The sequence below is a fragment of the Monodelphis domestica genome, chromosome 1 (genome assembly GCF_027887165.1).
Source record: "Monodelphis domestica isolate mMonDom1 chromosome 1, mMonDom1.pri, whole genome shotgun sequence".
Lineage (NCBI taxonomy): Eukaryota > Metazoa > Chordata > Mammalia > Didelphimorphia > Didelphidae > Monodelphis > Monodelphis domestica.
Window position 1 is genome coordinate 655,327,527 of NC_077227.1, and position 15,508 is coordinate 655,343,034.

A 15,508-nucleotide genomic window follows, 5' to 3' on the forward strand; every position below is an offset into this window, starting at 1 on the left:
TTTCCATTACTTGGAAAAGTTGCTATAGTTATTTGTCTCCTCCCCAAACTGTCTATATTTTTCCTTCCTACCTTTTTCCCTACACACACACACACACACACACACACACTTATCAAGATTTAAAGCAACCTTCTAGTCAAATTTAATAGTATTTAAAATGATCAATTCAATTCAAAGAAGATTAATCACCTTGGCCAAGGTCAGGTAGACCATGAGTGGCAAAACTGGTCAGAGAATCTCCTGATTCTGATGCCCTGGGACACTTTCATGTACTCTCTCCAGGACTCTGGCTACTCAGTGTGAAAATTTAAGGAAGAAGTCATTAAGGAAGGGAAATGAGTACAATTTAACTAAGATCAGGATAGCTCAGTCTAAAAATATGCTCCTAGTTCTAAAAGGCTATGACTATAATTCTTATAGTTTTCACCAAAGCATTACTATTAATTTTTGAAAACTGAACAAGTTATCTCCCCTTTCAAGACCTTAGTTTCCTCAATTGTAAGATTAATGAGGTTGATTTTATTTTAGCTTAGATTATCTCTAGCATTCCCTTTAGTGCTAAAATTATAAGCTTTAGACACTTTGCTAATTATCCAATGTTCTGGTCAGTTGTACTGAAAATAACTGGACCAAGTCTTAAAATTTTATCAATTTTACAAAAACAAAAGTTTATTATTTAATACTTATGATCCAATCCATCTGATTCAAATGAGATGTGGCATAAGATATTTGATATGCCTTGAAGCTCTCTGTATATGTCAATTACTGTTCTTATTATTTTCAGGCTTTATAACTAAAGCAAAGATATGTAAATTTCACCAATTCAGTTCAGTTGCATTAATATTTATTAAAACTTGATGAAGATACTGAGATCAAATTGATGCAGTTCCTGCCCAGAATGGTCCTTCAACATAACAGAAAAGCTGATGTACAAAAATATTCAACATAGATGTTTATAATCTAAAATACAATAAAACTATACAATTTCGGAAAATGGCCAACCTTGTCAAGATATGATATATACTAGAGGAAGTACAGCATAGAAATAAAAAACTGGATTTGTAGCCAGAGGATTTTGCCTTGGATGAGAATTTCCTTTGGTATTCTCTGTTTTGGGCAAATCACCCTGTTCCTTCTGCTAGAGTCTCAATCTCCTGCAAAATTTGCCAAAACTTTGAGTATTCTTTATATAGCATAACGTTCCTTCTAAAATATATTAGGTACTTAAAGTATAAATGTACTTGTATAGAGTATATACACACATATACTATATATATATACATATATAGTATAATAAAGTATAAGGCTTTGAGTTTTTATGTAAATAAATACACATTAGACCCTTTTTTCCTTTTTGCTCTAGAATTCACAGGTTTGTGATAGTGATTTTCATTACTCCTGTGGATAGACTCAGTGACTACTAGTTGGGCTCAATCCCAGCACTCTTCTCCCATGCTGGTTCAGACAGGACAGAACTGACAAGATACCTGAGCCTGGAATTCCACATTTGGATTATTGGCTGATAAATGCCATCAAAGCTGACAGTTTGTCAGCTATCTCATCTTAATTGACTTTGAGCTGCAGAATCATTTTATTCCTGTGACTGAAATGTGGAGAGGGGGTTAAAAGCCTTCCCTAAGGCAGATTCTGGAGTCCTATTTTTCAGTTTCACTTGGCAGGGTGATAAGAAAAATTTACAGCCAACACACATTGCTGGGCAAAATCTGATTTATCAGGCAATTAGCTTGATACAAACTGGCAAACAAAATGTAGTTTGAAGGGTGAAAATCCAGCAATTGTGAGTGGACATCTATGGCTTATAATTAAAGACAGGTAAATTTAATCCAAAAATAGATTTTTATCCCAGAATAATATTATTTGAATTTCTAGAATATAGAAATATAATATATGATTATAAATGTCATTCTCTGCATGTACTTCATACATTAAAGAACAGTACGTTTATTTAGTAGAAATGACAGGAAGGAAAATAGAATTTAATGATACGACAAATTCTGCGTGAAAGGAGATTTTTTTCTCCTGTCTCTTTTTCTCATCAATACCCTCCTGTGGGAAGAAGAGTTTATTCCAAAAATCCACTGTTTAGGGATGTCTAGTTCAATGGATAGTTTAACTAAACTGAGACAAATGGATCTGGTTATGAATTAAGGTCTTTCACACATTTAGAAGAGGGAAAGCATGTTAAATTTAAATTTCTTACCTGTTCCAAATATTGACTTTGCTATATTTGCTACATGTATGACCTTGGATAAATCTTTTAACTGTCTTAGTTTCAATTTACTTACATATAAAAAATTATTAGGTCCTTTCTATCCATTAGGCTATGGTTCCATGATTCAATTAAAAAAAGGCTACAATTCCAAAAGTAGAAAGAAAACACCTTTAGCTTGACATTTCTCAAAACGTACTCGTAGACACTTATTTAGAAGGTTTTAGAAGTGTGCAAAAGGTTTCCCCTTCCCTTTTTTCACTTCATATATCTGGCATGGGCCTGGAAGTGAGGACTATGTTAGGGAAATCTCTGAAATTTCAGATGACAAATGTCAAGTGAAAGAGTCAAGTAACTGATCAACCAACAGGCATTTATTTAGTGACTACTACAGGCCAGAAAAAGTGCTAAACCCTGGAGATTAAAAAAAAAAGAGGAAAAAGATTGTCCCTGCCCTCAGAGAACATACAATCTAATGAAAGAGAGTTAGAAAATTTTGAAGAGGCAATCCATCTTTCCCTGCTAATCACAAGTATTTACCTCTTCAAATAACCTACCATGTAGTCCAAAAGTCTTAGATATCTTACTTCCTGATTAATAGACCGAAAAGTCTGGTCATTTTATAGTAGGTTATAAATATAATTGCAAACTTACCTCTTGAGTTGGAAAGATAAGGTTAATATTTAATATTTATTAGATACTATTTCACACAGTAGAGACAGAATGGAATAGGAAATAGGGTGCTAGCTTCAGAGGCAGAAGTCAGAAGTTCAGATGCTACCTCTTAAACTTAAATTAATTACATGGCCCTTTATGAGGCACTTAAGTTCTATGTGCCTCAGACAACTTCTTACGACTTATAAACTCTTTAGTATTGAAATTCCAAACTATTCACATCCTCCATTTCTTTTATAAATTCAACAATTTTTTCTTTCCTCTCCTCCTCATTGGACACAAAGCTCCTGACTATCTTAGCTCTTCCCTAGCCCCCTTACACAAAGAGAGTATGCTGATTGAAAACAAACAAAGAATATTCATTTCAGCTTGACTTGGTTTAGTTTTGGGGACAAAACATCCAGTATAATGAGAGGCAAACAAAAGACTGAAATTGAGAAACATTAGGAGAAAAATAAGTGAGTATCCATTAAATAATATAGTGGTACAGGTAATAAGAAGCAATTATCAATTGAAGAATTTTAAAATATCTACTGGATAGCTTATAGTCTGAGCAATCCAGTGTCTTTCTAGTTCCCTGATTAAAATTAGAGGTGAAACTTTGAAAGAAATATATGTACTACTAACCATATTTTTCATTAAAATTTACATGTAAACATGGAAATCTTCAGAATCCGATTAAACAACATATTGATTTGTGCCTATTTATGACAATTTGGTTTCTTACCTTTTTTTAGATCAATGCCTAATGCTAAAGGTACTTCTTAAATGCTTATACCTATATGTTGAAATGTAAGTTAACTCATTTTTCTTGCTTGCTATGGTTCTAAACTTGCTTTAACAATGGTCCAGCGAGTGTCTCTCTTTCTCTCTCTTCCTCTGTCTCTCTTTATCTATCTCTCTCCACCTCTCTCTTTCTGTGAGGTTCATTTGTTGACTGATTCAGAGTTTCCATAATGACTGTTTGGCATATCCTACAGGCAAAGGTCCCGAGACCCTATTTGCGGGCTATAACCTCAATGATAATGAGTGGCACACAGTGCGTGTGGTTCGACGAGGAAAAAGTTTAAAGTTAATGGTGGATGACCAGCAAGCTATGACAGGTAAGTTGTATCATTCTGCTCCTGCCAACCTCCTGGGGCATCCTTGGCCTTGTGCTTTGTGACCATGATTTGTGGCTGACAGCTGCCCGGAATGCAAAAGGATTCAAGACTGGAAGAAACTACCCATGATTCATTTCTTGACCTTCTATAAATAGAAGCACTTTATTGGAAGGAATCTTAGGTCATGAATTTTCACAATTTTATATGTATGTCATAGACATTTTGCCTTAACAAGTCAACATAAAATAAAATTGCATTTTATGTATATGAATACTGATTAATTTTTACAGGCCAATCCCACTTTGGAAGGTATTTTATAATACTTTAATGGTAATAATATGTATGTTTGAGGAGTTGGATAGGAGAGTTACATTCTCTTTATTTAAATTTTTTATTATATCATATATTCTTTAATTTATTCTCTCAAATGAATAAAAAGTATACCAAAGATGCATAAACACTTTCATGGTATTTACCCAAAAAGGTGTCTTTAATACATAACTCTAAAAATGATTGGTTTTAGCTGGTACTGTTATGGATAGTTTTGGAAAATGTAAAGATCTAAAAATCAGATCCCATAACCCAAATCTTGTCTTTGTCATCTTCTATCCATGTGACATTGGGCAAGTCTCTTAACTTCTCAGGTTGTCCATTGCCTCATATGTGAAGTGAGGGGGTTGATCTAGATAACTTTATTTATTTATTTATTTTTAAACCCTTACCTTCCATCTTGGAATCAATACTGTGTATTGGTTCCAAGGCAGAAGAGTGGTAAGGGCTAGGCAATGGGAGTTAAGTGACTTGCCCAGGGTCACACAGCTGGGAAGTGTCTGAGGCCAAATTTGAACCTAGAACTTCCCATCTCTAGGCCTGGCTCTCAATCCACTGCTTCCCCTGACCTAGATTATTTGTAAACTACCTTCCAACTTAAATCTATGGTCTAAGGTCAGCACCATAAGCTAGTTACCACTGAAGGTTAGTAAATATACATCTTTCAGTTCCTTGGAATCCTAATCCCCTGAAAGCCACTAGGAACAAGAAAAAATATTGTGATTTCATCCCTGCTACTGGAAAAAAAATATTCTAAACACCTGACCTACTGGTGAAGAGTGGCACACTGTTACTGAGTTAGTACAATATAATAAATGGTCTTAGTGCCCTAAAGGAGTGAATTGACTTCATATATTACTAGAGATGAACTGAAGAATAGTCAGACCCATAGATATGTCAAAATTCCACTGGGTAGGATCATGTCAGGTCAATAAGTCAACTTAATCATGCTAGTCAATGAGTCTAATTATGACGTGTGACTCATGAGGATTCAATAATTTTTATAGCAATATCACATATATAATCTTTTTTCCCCCTCATAGCAACAATTTGAGTTAGGTAAATCAAATGGAGGCAGAGGGGTGGTACAGTGGATAAAGTATGGTAGATGTAGTTGGGAAGACATCTTCATGAGTTCAAATTTGGGTTCAGAATCTGGACAAATTACCTAGCCTTGTTTGTCTCATCTGTAAAATAAGCTGGAGAAAAAGTGGCAAAGCACTTCAATATCTTTGCCAAGAAAATTCCAAAGGGGATCACAAAGAACGGGACATGACTGAAATGACTGAATCAAGCAAAAAACAAATGTTAATAACTCAGTTTTGGATAACCCAACTTTGCCTAAAAGAGATGGAATTATTTTCTGAGCTGACCTGGCAGGTAAACGGCAGAAAGAAGTATAAAAGCCAGGTTTTAGAATTCCTACTTTAATCATTAATTAATGATTAAAGCTTCTCAGTTGTTGAATACCTATAACCAGAATGGTGGAAGGCCTTGAAAAATGGATAGTTTTTAGGAAATAAGAAGGGAATGAGAAAGGTATTCTGGGTGACAGAATGGAAATGTACAAAGGCATTGGGATGGGAAAATATAAATCATACTCTAGAAGTAATGAAGAGAACACTGGTACCAAACATATGTTTGAGAAGAGCCAAAGTCCACAGTGCACATATATAAGGATTTTCAGCAATATAGGATATATTTAGCCCAGACAAAGAAAGAGAGAGAGAGAAAGAGAGAGAGAGAGACAGACAGACAGACAGAGAGAGAGACAGAGACAGAGACAGAGAGAGACAGAGAGAGACAGAGAGACAGAGACAGAGACAGTGACAGAGACAGACAGACAGACAGAGACAGAGAGAGAGAGAAGAAAGAGACAGAGAGAGAGAGAGAGAGAGAGAAGAAAGAGACAGAGAGAGAGAGAGAGAGAGAGAGAAGAAAGAGACAGAGAGAGAGAGAGAGAGAGACAGAGAGAGAGAGAGAGAGAGAGAGAGAGAGAGAGAGAGAGAGAGAGAGAGAGAGAGAGAAGAAAGAGACAGAAACAGAGGAGAAGAAAGAGGAGGAGGGAGGGAGAAAGCATTCATTAAGCAGTACTAGAAAAATTGAAAGAGTACTAACCCTCAAAGTGCTCATACTTTAAACGAGGAAAATAAGAACAAAAGAATGCTCAGCTTCAGAGTATATAGAGAGATGTAAAAATGCTAAGGTTTCAGCAACAGTCTTAATAGCAAGGCTCAGGGCTTCTTACCTTACATCATCATATCAGATAATACTTCCAGGGGTACTAAAGCAGTTGAGACAAGACAGATGGCAAAACTGTGTGGTTGTCTGATACCAGGAAAAAAATGGTTGATTCTATCATATCAAAGATATGAGAGTTGTCAAGTAACAAGAGTGGAGGGAACTGGTGGTGTAAAGGTGGTCCACTACCTGGCCATGCAGGGCCAGAATAACTTACTCTGTGGAAAGGAGTATAGGCAAAAAGCAAGAGGAAAGTAGTATCTCTCTGGTGCTTAGTCATCTTGGAGTAAGTCAAACAAGGAATGAGTGGGAACAAACCCATCTAGCCTCAACATAGCTAGCCCTAGTCAGGAATATATGCCTCATCTACTTGGACCAACTTATTATTTACCTTCTTACCATTCCCACTTCTTCCTTCAGGCACAACTGTCCTATCAATATGGCCATTGTTTCTAAAAAAAATGTCAATTGACTAGCCTTTGGGTCAATTCACCATCCTTTGACTTCCCAGATGGAAAATCTCTTTCCTGATCATTACTCCCCTATTTATGTATTGTGTATACATAACTACATATACATAAATATACATAGATGTGTATATGTAAATATAGATACATGTATACATGTATATACATATAAAGAGACATGTAAGCATGTGTGTACATGTATGTTTATAGCTACATTATGTATGCAGGTCTATGTGTATGTCACATACATATACAAAAAAGAGAATAATGCCCATGGAAGAGATTTTTCATGTGGAGAATCACTGGGATAGTGAATTGATATAGTTTCCAGAAACACTGGCAGAACTGATAAGACAATTGTGTCCAGAGCAAGAACTGGAAAGAGGGACAAAAGGATGAGCTACACACACACACACACATGCACACATGGGCAGATATAGATATGAAGATAGATTTATATGCATGCATATGTATCACTTCTATGTGTCCATACATGCATAAACATGCATTTATATAGACATATATGTACATACACAGTACACCTCTATATACATACATGCAGATATACATATTAGTATGTGTGTGTGTATCTGAGTACACTATCTGGTATACAGTAAACCTTTCAGTGCTTTTTTATATAGTTCCTGGATCTTCTGGATTCTTTAGCTTTTCTTTTAACCTATGCCAGAATTTGTCAGTTACCACCTGTGAGCAAATTGGAGCTAACAGAAAGCATTGATTTTCGAATCTATGTTCTACTAACTCTATCCTGGCATAAGGAAACAGAAGGCAATAATTATGCTAGAAAGAGCCCAGATTTGGAATCAAAGAATCTGAGTTCAAACCATAGCTTTACTATTAGCCACCTGGAAAAAAAAAAAAAAACATCCCTCCTATCCAGCCTGTTTGGTCTTCTATTAAATGAGAGACATCTGCTAAAATCTTTTCTAGCTGTAAATCCTATGATCCTAAACACATAAAACAAAAAATGAAATTTAATTCTCTCATGAGTGTGTATACACACACATATGTGTGTGTGTATACTTAATAAAGGAAGAGAACAATTGTGAGAACTTTCAAAAAATGAAAGATTGGGTTCTGCCAAGTAAAATTTGTGTCAGAGTATTTAGAACTGGAATGACTATGGAGATCATCCAGTCCAATCCCTTCACTTTAGAGATGAAGGAACTGAGGCCTAGGAATTAAGTGAAATACTTAAGGTCATACAATTAAAAAGTAGCAGAGAGATAGAATTTAAACCTCAGCTTTTCGGCTTCCAAATCCAGTGTTCTTTCCATCACACTAGGCAGCCTTTAGCCATTCATAGCCTCAATGTTCGGGCATTTCCTCCCTTCTTCCCACATCCTAATATCAGATGTCAATTACTATTTGTCTGCTCCCTCCTTTCCATCAGAACATGCCCTTACAATCTTCTCTGGAGTGTCTGATAAGAATTCAAAGGTTAACTTCACTCATTTTTTTACATTACAAGGATCAATACCTTTAGATAAAATTTCAGAGTTCATTTCAACTATATATCATAGAGTGGCTGAATCTTTAGTCAACAAAGCCTTTTAGATTTTGTTCTTTTAAAACTATTTTAGGCTGTTTTCCTAGCCATTCTTCTCTCTCCATCATCTCCATCCAGTCTTCTCATTCTTTCCCTACTTTCTCCATAACTAATCAAATTCCTCTTCTATGAGTAGTTCACTAAACTGTCCTACACAAACATTTTGACTTGGGAAACCTTTAGTTATGATTTCCAACACTATATGCAAAGTTGCCAGAAGGAGAAGCCCCTCAACTATCTTTCAGACTTAGTAAGTTCAATGTGAGATGAAGAATTCTTCAATGTTACTAAAAATGAATAAGATTTACAACTGACCATTATAGCTGAACAGCAGGGTAGGATCATATAATACTAAGAATGAAGCTTTAGGGATGCGGCGAATCTGATATTTCTTGCTAAAACACATAACTTATGAAGTCCCTATTATGTGTCAGGAACAGAAAATACAACGGAAAAAATAAAATGGTCCCTGACCTCAAGGAGCTGACAGAGAAAAAGTGCACAGCTAAGTGAGTGACAAGGTGAATCCATGAATAAATTAAATGCATTAAATATTTTCTATGCATAAAGGGAAGGGAAAAGGAACAGACATTTATTAAGCACTTACTACATCCAAGATGAACAAATAAAAGACTAGACAGTGTCTGAGAACAAAGAATGTGAATGAGGGAGCACTGAAATGTGGAAGGAGGACAGCAAAAGGTTCTCATAACATCTGAGCATTAAAGGGAGCTTGAAACCTCAAGAACAAAGGTAAATGGAGAGTACATTCTAGGCACGAGGACAGTCGATGTGATGGCACAGAAACAAGAGACAGATTCTTGTACATGACAAGCAACAAGTTGTCCATTCTGGCTGGAACACAGGGTGTAAGAGGTAGAGTCATGTGAATTCAATCTAGAAAGGGATGGAAGCCAAGTTGTGAAAGGCTTTAAATGCAACTGAGAGTGGCAAGGATCCAAGCTGTAGAAGATATAATTTCGATGCCAAAGAATTTTTTTTTCCTTAAGATAAAATTAGGTCTTTCCATTTAATTTTCAGAGTGAATGTGAATGAAACTTAAACCTAGACTCCAAAGAATTCTGATTTATCTTATCCTAACTTGGGTTTGTTCCAGTAAGCTTTAATAATTTTACCAAGCAAGTCCTCTCGCCGTTCATGTTACTCATTTGGATTTTTTAAATTCCCTTAACTGCTTGGAATTAGACTGAGTGAGTGAATATTTGATTAATAAAGACTTTCACTAATCTTGACTCTCAAACTGTGGAATATGGCAGAAGTCTCAGTTAATATACAATCATAGAAGCTGAAACATCAGGCAATGCAGCTGTTTTTCTGTTTTTCTCTACTGCTTTGCTAAGAAATTCTGAAAATCAAGAATCATGTAATCAGTCCATAGATTAATAATGACATTCTGAGTAGACTGTCTTATACAATAAAGATGGGGGGGATTCCCCTGAGCTTTAAAAAGACTATCCCTGGATCATGAACAATGTAAATATTTTGCCATTGCTTCAGTCTTCCATCAAAAGGTCATCTTGACTAATAGCCTTATGAATAAAATTTTGAAACCTTTCAGTTCATAGGAACTAAAGCTTGCCCCCCTTTATAAAAAACTTTGTTGAGCATAGAGGTAGCATCATATATGCTATAGTGTGCTGGATCTGAGTTCAAATCCTTATCTGGTACTAATTGTATCTATAGGCAAGTCTTAAACTGTTAGTTACTCTTTCCTTCTAGGTAAAATAGATATGATGACTCTAGCCCCTCTTTCACAAGTTAAATATCATCTATAATTATTGCTTTAGCTTATTCCCAATGATTCAACAAACAATCAGTGAAGTATTCTTAATATGTTACCCATAAAGACTGAACTGAGAAAACAACAAACTCCACATTTTTGTCACTGTCGGTTTTATGGATTTTATTTTTGTAGAAAGTCTGTTATAAAAGTAAAAGTGATAATAGTGACCTCATCTGAAAGGGTTTCCAACATTTTACATGTGTAGAATCCCTCATTTCTCTATTTTTTATTAGAAGTCTATTTTATTTCTATTCCACTTCTACTCATATCCTCTTAGGAAAAGAAAAGGAAAAACAAATTTCTTGTAAAAATAAACATTGCCAAACAAAACAGATTCTCCATATGACTTTTGACTCCTTGAGCTCACAATCCTATCCTGGCTGGCAGTTAAAATATTTGTTGGAGGCACATGCCATGAATGAATCTTATGATGTACAATGCTATGGAGGATCCAGCACTTAGCACAATGCCAGACCCATAATATACTCTTAGTAAATATTTATTGATTGAATCACTGAAGTTCTCAAAGACTACTGAGGACAACAGCGACTAGCAAAAGAGAAGGGCATAGAAAGCAAGAAACATTCAACTTATGTGGATAGACATTTATCTATCCCCTTCTTTGTATAAAACAGTATGATACAATATATGGAAAACTTGAAGTCAGAAAGACCTAATAAGGTTCAAGTCTTATCTCTGATACATACTAGCTCTGTGACCTTAGGCAAGTCACTTAACTTCTTAGAGCTCTAGACAATGGCCTAAAATTATTAGGCATGGGATTATTACCAATTTGCTTTTACAGAGAGAACCTTTACATTGAGGAGATCTCTACACCATTTTATTTATTTTTTCTTGGAATTACATGTAGAAACCATTTGGAAAAAAAATTTTTTCTGACAATTTACAGTTCAAATGAACTTCCCTCCCATGAGCAGTAAATAGTCTGATATAGGTTATACCTGTTTTCATGCAATGCCTTTATTTTATTTTTTCAATTATATGTAGATACAATTTTCTGAAAATTGTTTTCTAACACTTTCCAATTAAAATTCTATCTCTACACCACTGAAAGCACAAGTCTAGTCTGAAAAAAAGAAACATAAAATGCATTCTCCAACGTACGGAGGATGCAAGGGGTTCAGATGTATCAAGAATGTAATAAGAAAGGGATCTTTCTAAAAATTAAGTGTGTGAGAAATCATAGCATAAAAAGACAAATGAAATGAATATTTAAATTAACAATGTTTAAAATGTACCTCTAATCCAAGGGTTCATAACTTGGAGTCCATTAGCTAATTCTGAAAATGTTTTCAATAACTGAATTTTAATATAATTGTTTTCCCTTGTAAATTTGTGTATGTATGTTTTATGCATTTAAACACGTTTTTTGAGAAGGGAGTTTATAGGATTCAGCAGACTGCCAAGAGGGTCCATCACACACAAACATATACACACAAATACACACACACACATTCACAAACATTAAACTCCCCTTCAAGACCTTTTCATTGCTATAGTTTCTATCCTCAGAATTAGGTTCCTGAAAGAGTGGCAGTGGAGTAACTTCTTTTATAGATAAAGTCACAAATCAAGTGCCATTTCCTAAGAAAGAAGGATCTGAGGAAGACAAATAAAACTATAAATAATTGAGAACCAGAAAGAAAATTACCACAGAATTTTAAATTAGTTTCAGATGTCCTAATAGAATATAAGCCTCTTGAGAGTCGAGATTGATTCATATTGTTCTTTGTATCCCCAACACTAAACATAGTATACAAAATAAGTAATTGATACAGGTTTATTGATTGAATGATAAAAGGACAAGATATAAAGAAGTATCCTGATGTTAAATAGCATAGTGTTTGATGTTACAAACAATAAAAAGATGAGCTAATTCCACTGAGTGCAATCTGCTACTTCTAAAAACTTTTTTAAACCAAGAAGGAGGAAGAAGAGAAGAGGGAAGGGGAGGAGGAGGAAAAGAGGAGGAGGAAGAGGAGGAAGAAAAGGAAGAAGAGGAGGAGGAGAAAGAGAAAGAGGAGAAAGAGAACAAGAGCAAGAGGAGGAGGAGGAGGAGGAGATAGGGTCACTATTATAAAAGACTAGAGAAAGAATGAGAAAATTGAGTATGTGTATATGTACCTAGGCATGGATTTTGTTGAAACATAGGGATTTTTCCCTAAATTCTCCCTATGAGCTGTCAAATGGGCAAATTCTATGAGATGTTTTTTTTTTGCTAATAACATTTTAAAATGTGGATTTTCTCATGTGAATGTTTCTTCAAAGATCTGTTTTTTTTCTTATTTTAATTAAGGGAAAGAAAAGTGTTTATCTAATTAGAAGGATGTAATCAGAGGATGTATCACTGATTAAATAGCAGCTATGATGTAGTGGAAAGAGAATGGAGGAAGAAATCAGGACACAATCTCAAAACTACAGCTAGCAAACTAGTTGTTTGACCTTGGGCAAGTTCTTCAATCTCTCAAACTCAGTTTTCTCATGTGTGAAAAGAGAAGCATTGACTAGATGACTTCCTAGGTACCTTTACCTTTAACATTCTAAAATGTCAACTTGGCTGACAACTGAGTAGAAGTTCTCAACCGATGATAGTAAGCCTAGCACTAATTAACATTTTCATTAATGACACGGATGATGGAATAGAGTATGCTCAGTAAACTTTCCAATTACACCAAGTTGAGTAAGGGTGAGCAGCACCTTGAATAATTTGATTAGAAGTAAAAATGTCTTTGAAAAGTTGGAGAAGAAACAAAATGTCCATGGAAATGGGCAAGGAATAGTTATCTTTACAAAGGCAATACAGCATAAGATTGGTTTAGAGGGGCAGCTAGGTAGCTCAGTAGATTGAGAGCCAAGCCTAGAGACAGGAGGTCCTAGGTTCAAATCTGGCCTCAGACACTTCCCAGCTGTGTGACCCTGGGAAAGTCACTTAACCCCCATTGCCTAGCCCTTACCACTCTTCTGCCTTGGAGCCAGGACACAGTATTGACTCCAAGAAGAAAGGTAAGGGTTTAAAAAAAATAAGATTGGCTTAGCATGGGTCATGGCAGAAAAGGATCTGGGTTCAGAATATATCATAAATTAACTATTTAGTATGGTGTATGTAAATTTTTCTAATTACCACACCATCCTTTAGGAGTAGAAAGAAAACCACAACAGTGGCATTCTTGAGATAATTTCCTGGTATATACCATATTTGTCATTCTTTTATTAGAAATATTTTGCATAAGGAACAAAGATTTAGAATTCAAAATGGACAATGTACAAGATACAGAGAAGTGCCACTTACAAATAAATAGACTAGGAAAATTTTATGTGAAAAGGTTGGAGAACCATCACTGTTAGAAAGAATATGACAACAGACACCTATTTAACTGTTTTCAAACTAAGAAGTGATGAGCAGATCTTCTCAGTTTCCACAGGGAATGGCAATGTAATAAATGTGTGGGAAATCAAGTTGCAAAGTAAGAGCTTGTTAATCATAAAGCTGGGTTGAACCCATAGAAACTTATTTGACTCATCTGAAGCATTCTTTTAGTTCCATTTATCTCATTCTCCTCAACTTCTTCCCACCAAAATGTCTTGGACTCTGCCCCTGGCTTCCTGGTCTCTGATATAAGAGCTTTTTTTATATTTTCTTTTCCAGAACCAAGCCAATTTGTCATTCCTTGGCCATCTCCATGCCGTGCCTCTGAAATTGTACTCCATTCATTTCTGATTTCTCACTCCCCTTTGTGTATTATCTTCCCCCATTAGAATATAAACTCCTTGACAACAGAAACTATTTCACTTTTATTTGTATCCCAAATGCTTCTCAGAGTTAAATGCTTAATAAATGTTTTATCATTCATTTATTCACTCAAGCTTAGTTATTTTCACTTGGACTGATGATTAGAATAAAAATATAGAGGAAGAATGTTACATATACCTCTCATGCCCTTTGTTGTTCCAATAATAAATTCTGCTATATGGATACTAACCAAGCTTAGAGAGGATCATCATCAGAAAATTTAATGAAGAGAGATTAAAACACAATCATCAAATGAAGAAGGAAGAAGAGGAGGGACAGAAGGAGGAAGAGAAAAGATCTTTTGTGCGTAGTACAACATTAAAAACAAGGAGAAAATGGTCCCTTGTATTTAAAAGAATTATGCTATCACTGGTAATTTCAAAGGTGCTTTTTTTTTACATTTTCTTCCTAATGAAACACTACACTTATGCTATTATTTTTTTCCCCTCTTTCTAGGCCAAATGGCAGGAGATCATACAAGGCTGGAATTCCACAACATAGAGACTGGAATCATAACAGAGAGGCGGTATCTGTCCTCTGTTCCCTCCAATTTCATTGGTCACCTGCAAAGCCTGACTTTTAATGGAATGGCATATATTGACTTGTGTAAAAATGGCGACATAGACTATTGTGAGCTAAATGCCAGATTTGGCTTCAGGAATATCATAGCAGATCCTGTCACTTTCAAGACCAAATCAAGTTATGTTGCCTTAGCTACATTGCAAGCATACACCTCTATGCATCTTTTTTTCCAGTTCAAGACAACATCCCTAGATGGATTGATTTTATATAATAGTGGAGATGGAAATGACTTTATCGTGGTTGAATTAGTTAAAGGGTAGGTGCATATCAAATCAAGTGTGGTGTCTGAAAAAGCTTTTGAACTTGGAGTCACAGGTTCAGAGATAAAATCACAACATTGGGGTTTACTTTCTCTATGAATATGGATGATTCACTGGAGTTCTATCATTCTGTTTCCTCATCTATAAAATTCAAGAGATTGGACACATAATGTCCATTCCAGTTCTATATTTGTGCTCTTATGACCAAATATTCATAATATCCTAATACCTACAGTGTAGCTAAGCAGAACTCTAATTATTTGGTTGACTTGCACTTTTAGGAGAAATGTTATCAGTTGTTTCCTAGCAGAGGTCATTTATCAGATCTAGAAATATGCTTTTTGGTGAAGTGTTATTAAGATGTTTCTTTAGGAAACATTTGAATTAAATGGTGCCTGTTCTTCCTTTCATCTCAAATTCTGTGAAGAAAAAAAA

At 35.3% G+C, this 15,508-nt stretch overlaps 1 protein-coding gene across 44 annotated transcripts in view; it reads left to right on the plus strand.

Annotated features, from left to right (window-relative positions):
- Window positions 1-15,508, plus strand: part of NRXN1 (neurexin 1) — a 1,454,617-nt gene that overhangs the window by 650,811 nt on the left and 788,298 nt on the right. For all 44 annotated transcript variants that reach the window (XM_003339683.3, XM_056823682.1, XM_056823689.1 and 41 more), the window contains 2 exons: window positions 3,886-4,008; window positions 14,688-15,069. In XM_003339683.3, coding sequence (XP_003339731.1) covers window positions 3,886-4,008; window positions 14,688-15,069 — 505 coding nt within the window. The remainder of the gene's footprint in view (window positions 1-3,885; window positions 4,009-14,687; window positions 15,070-15,508) is intronic.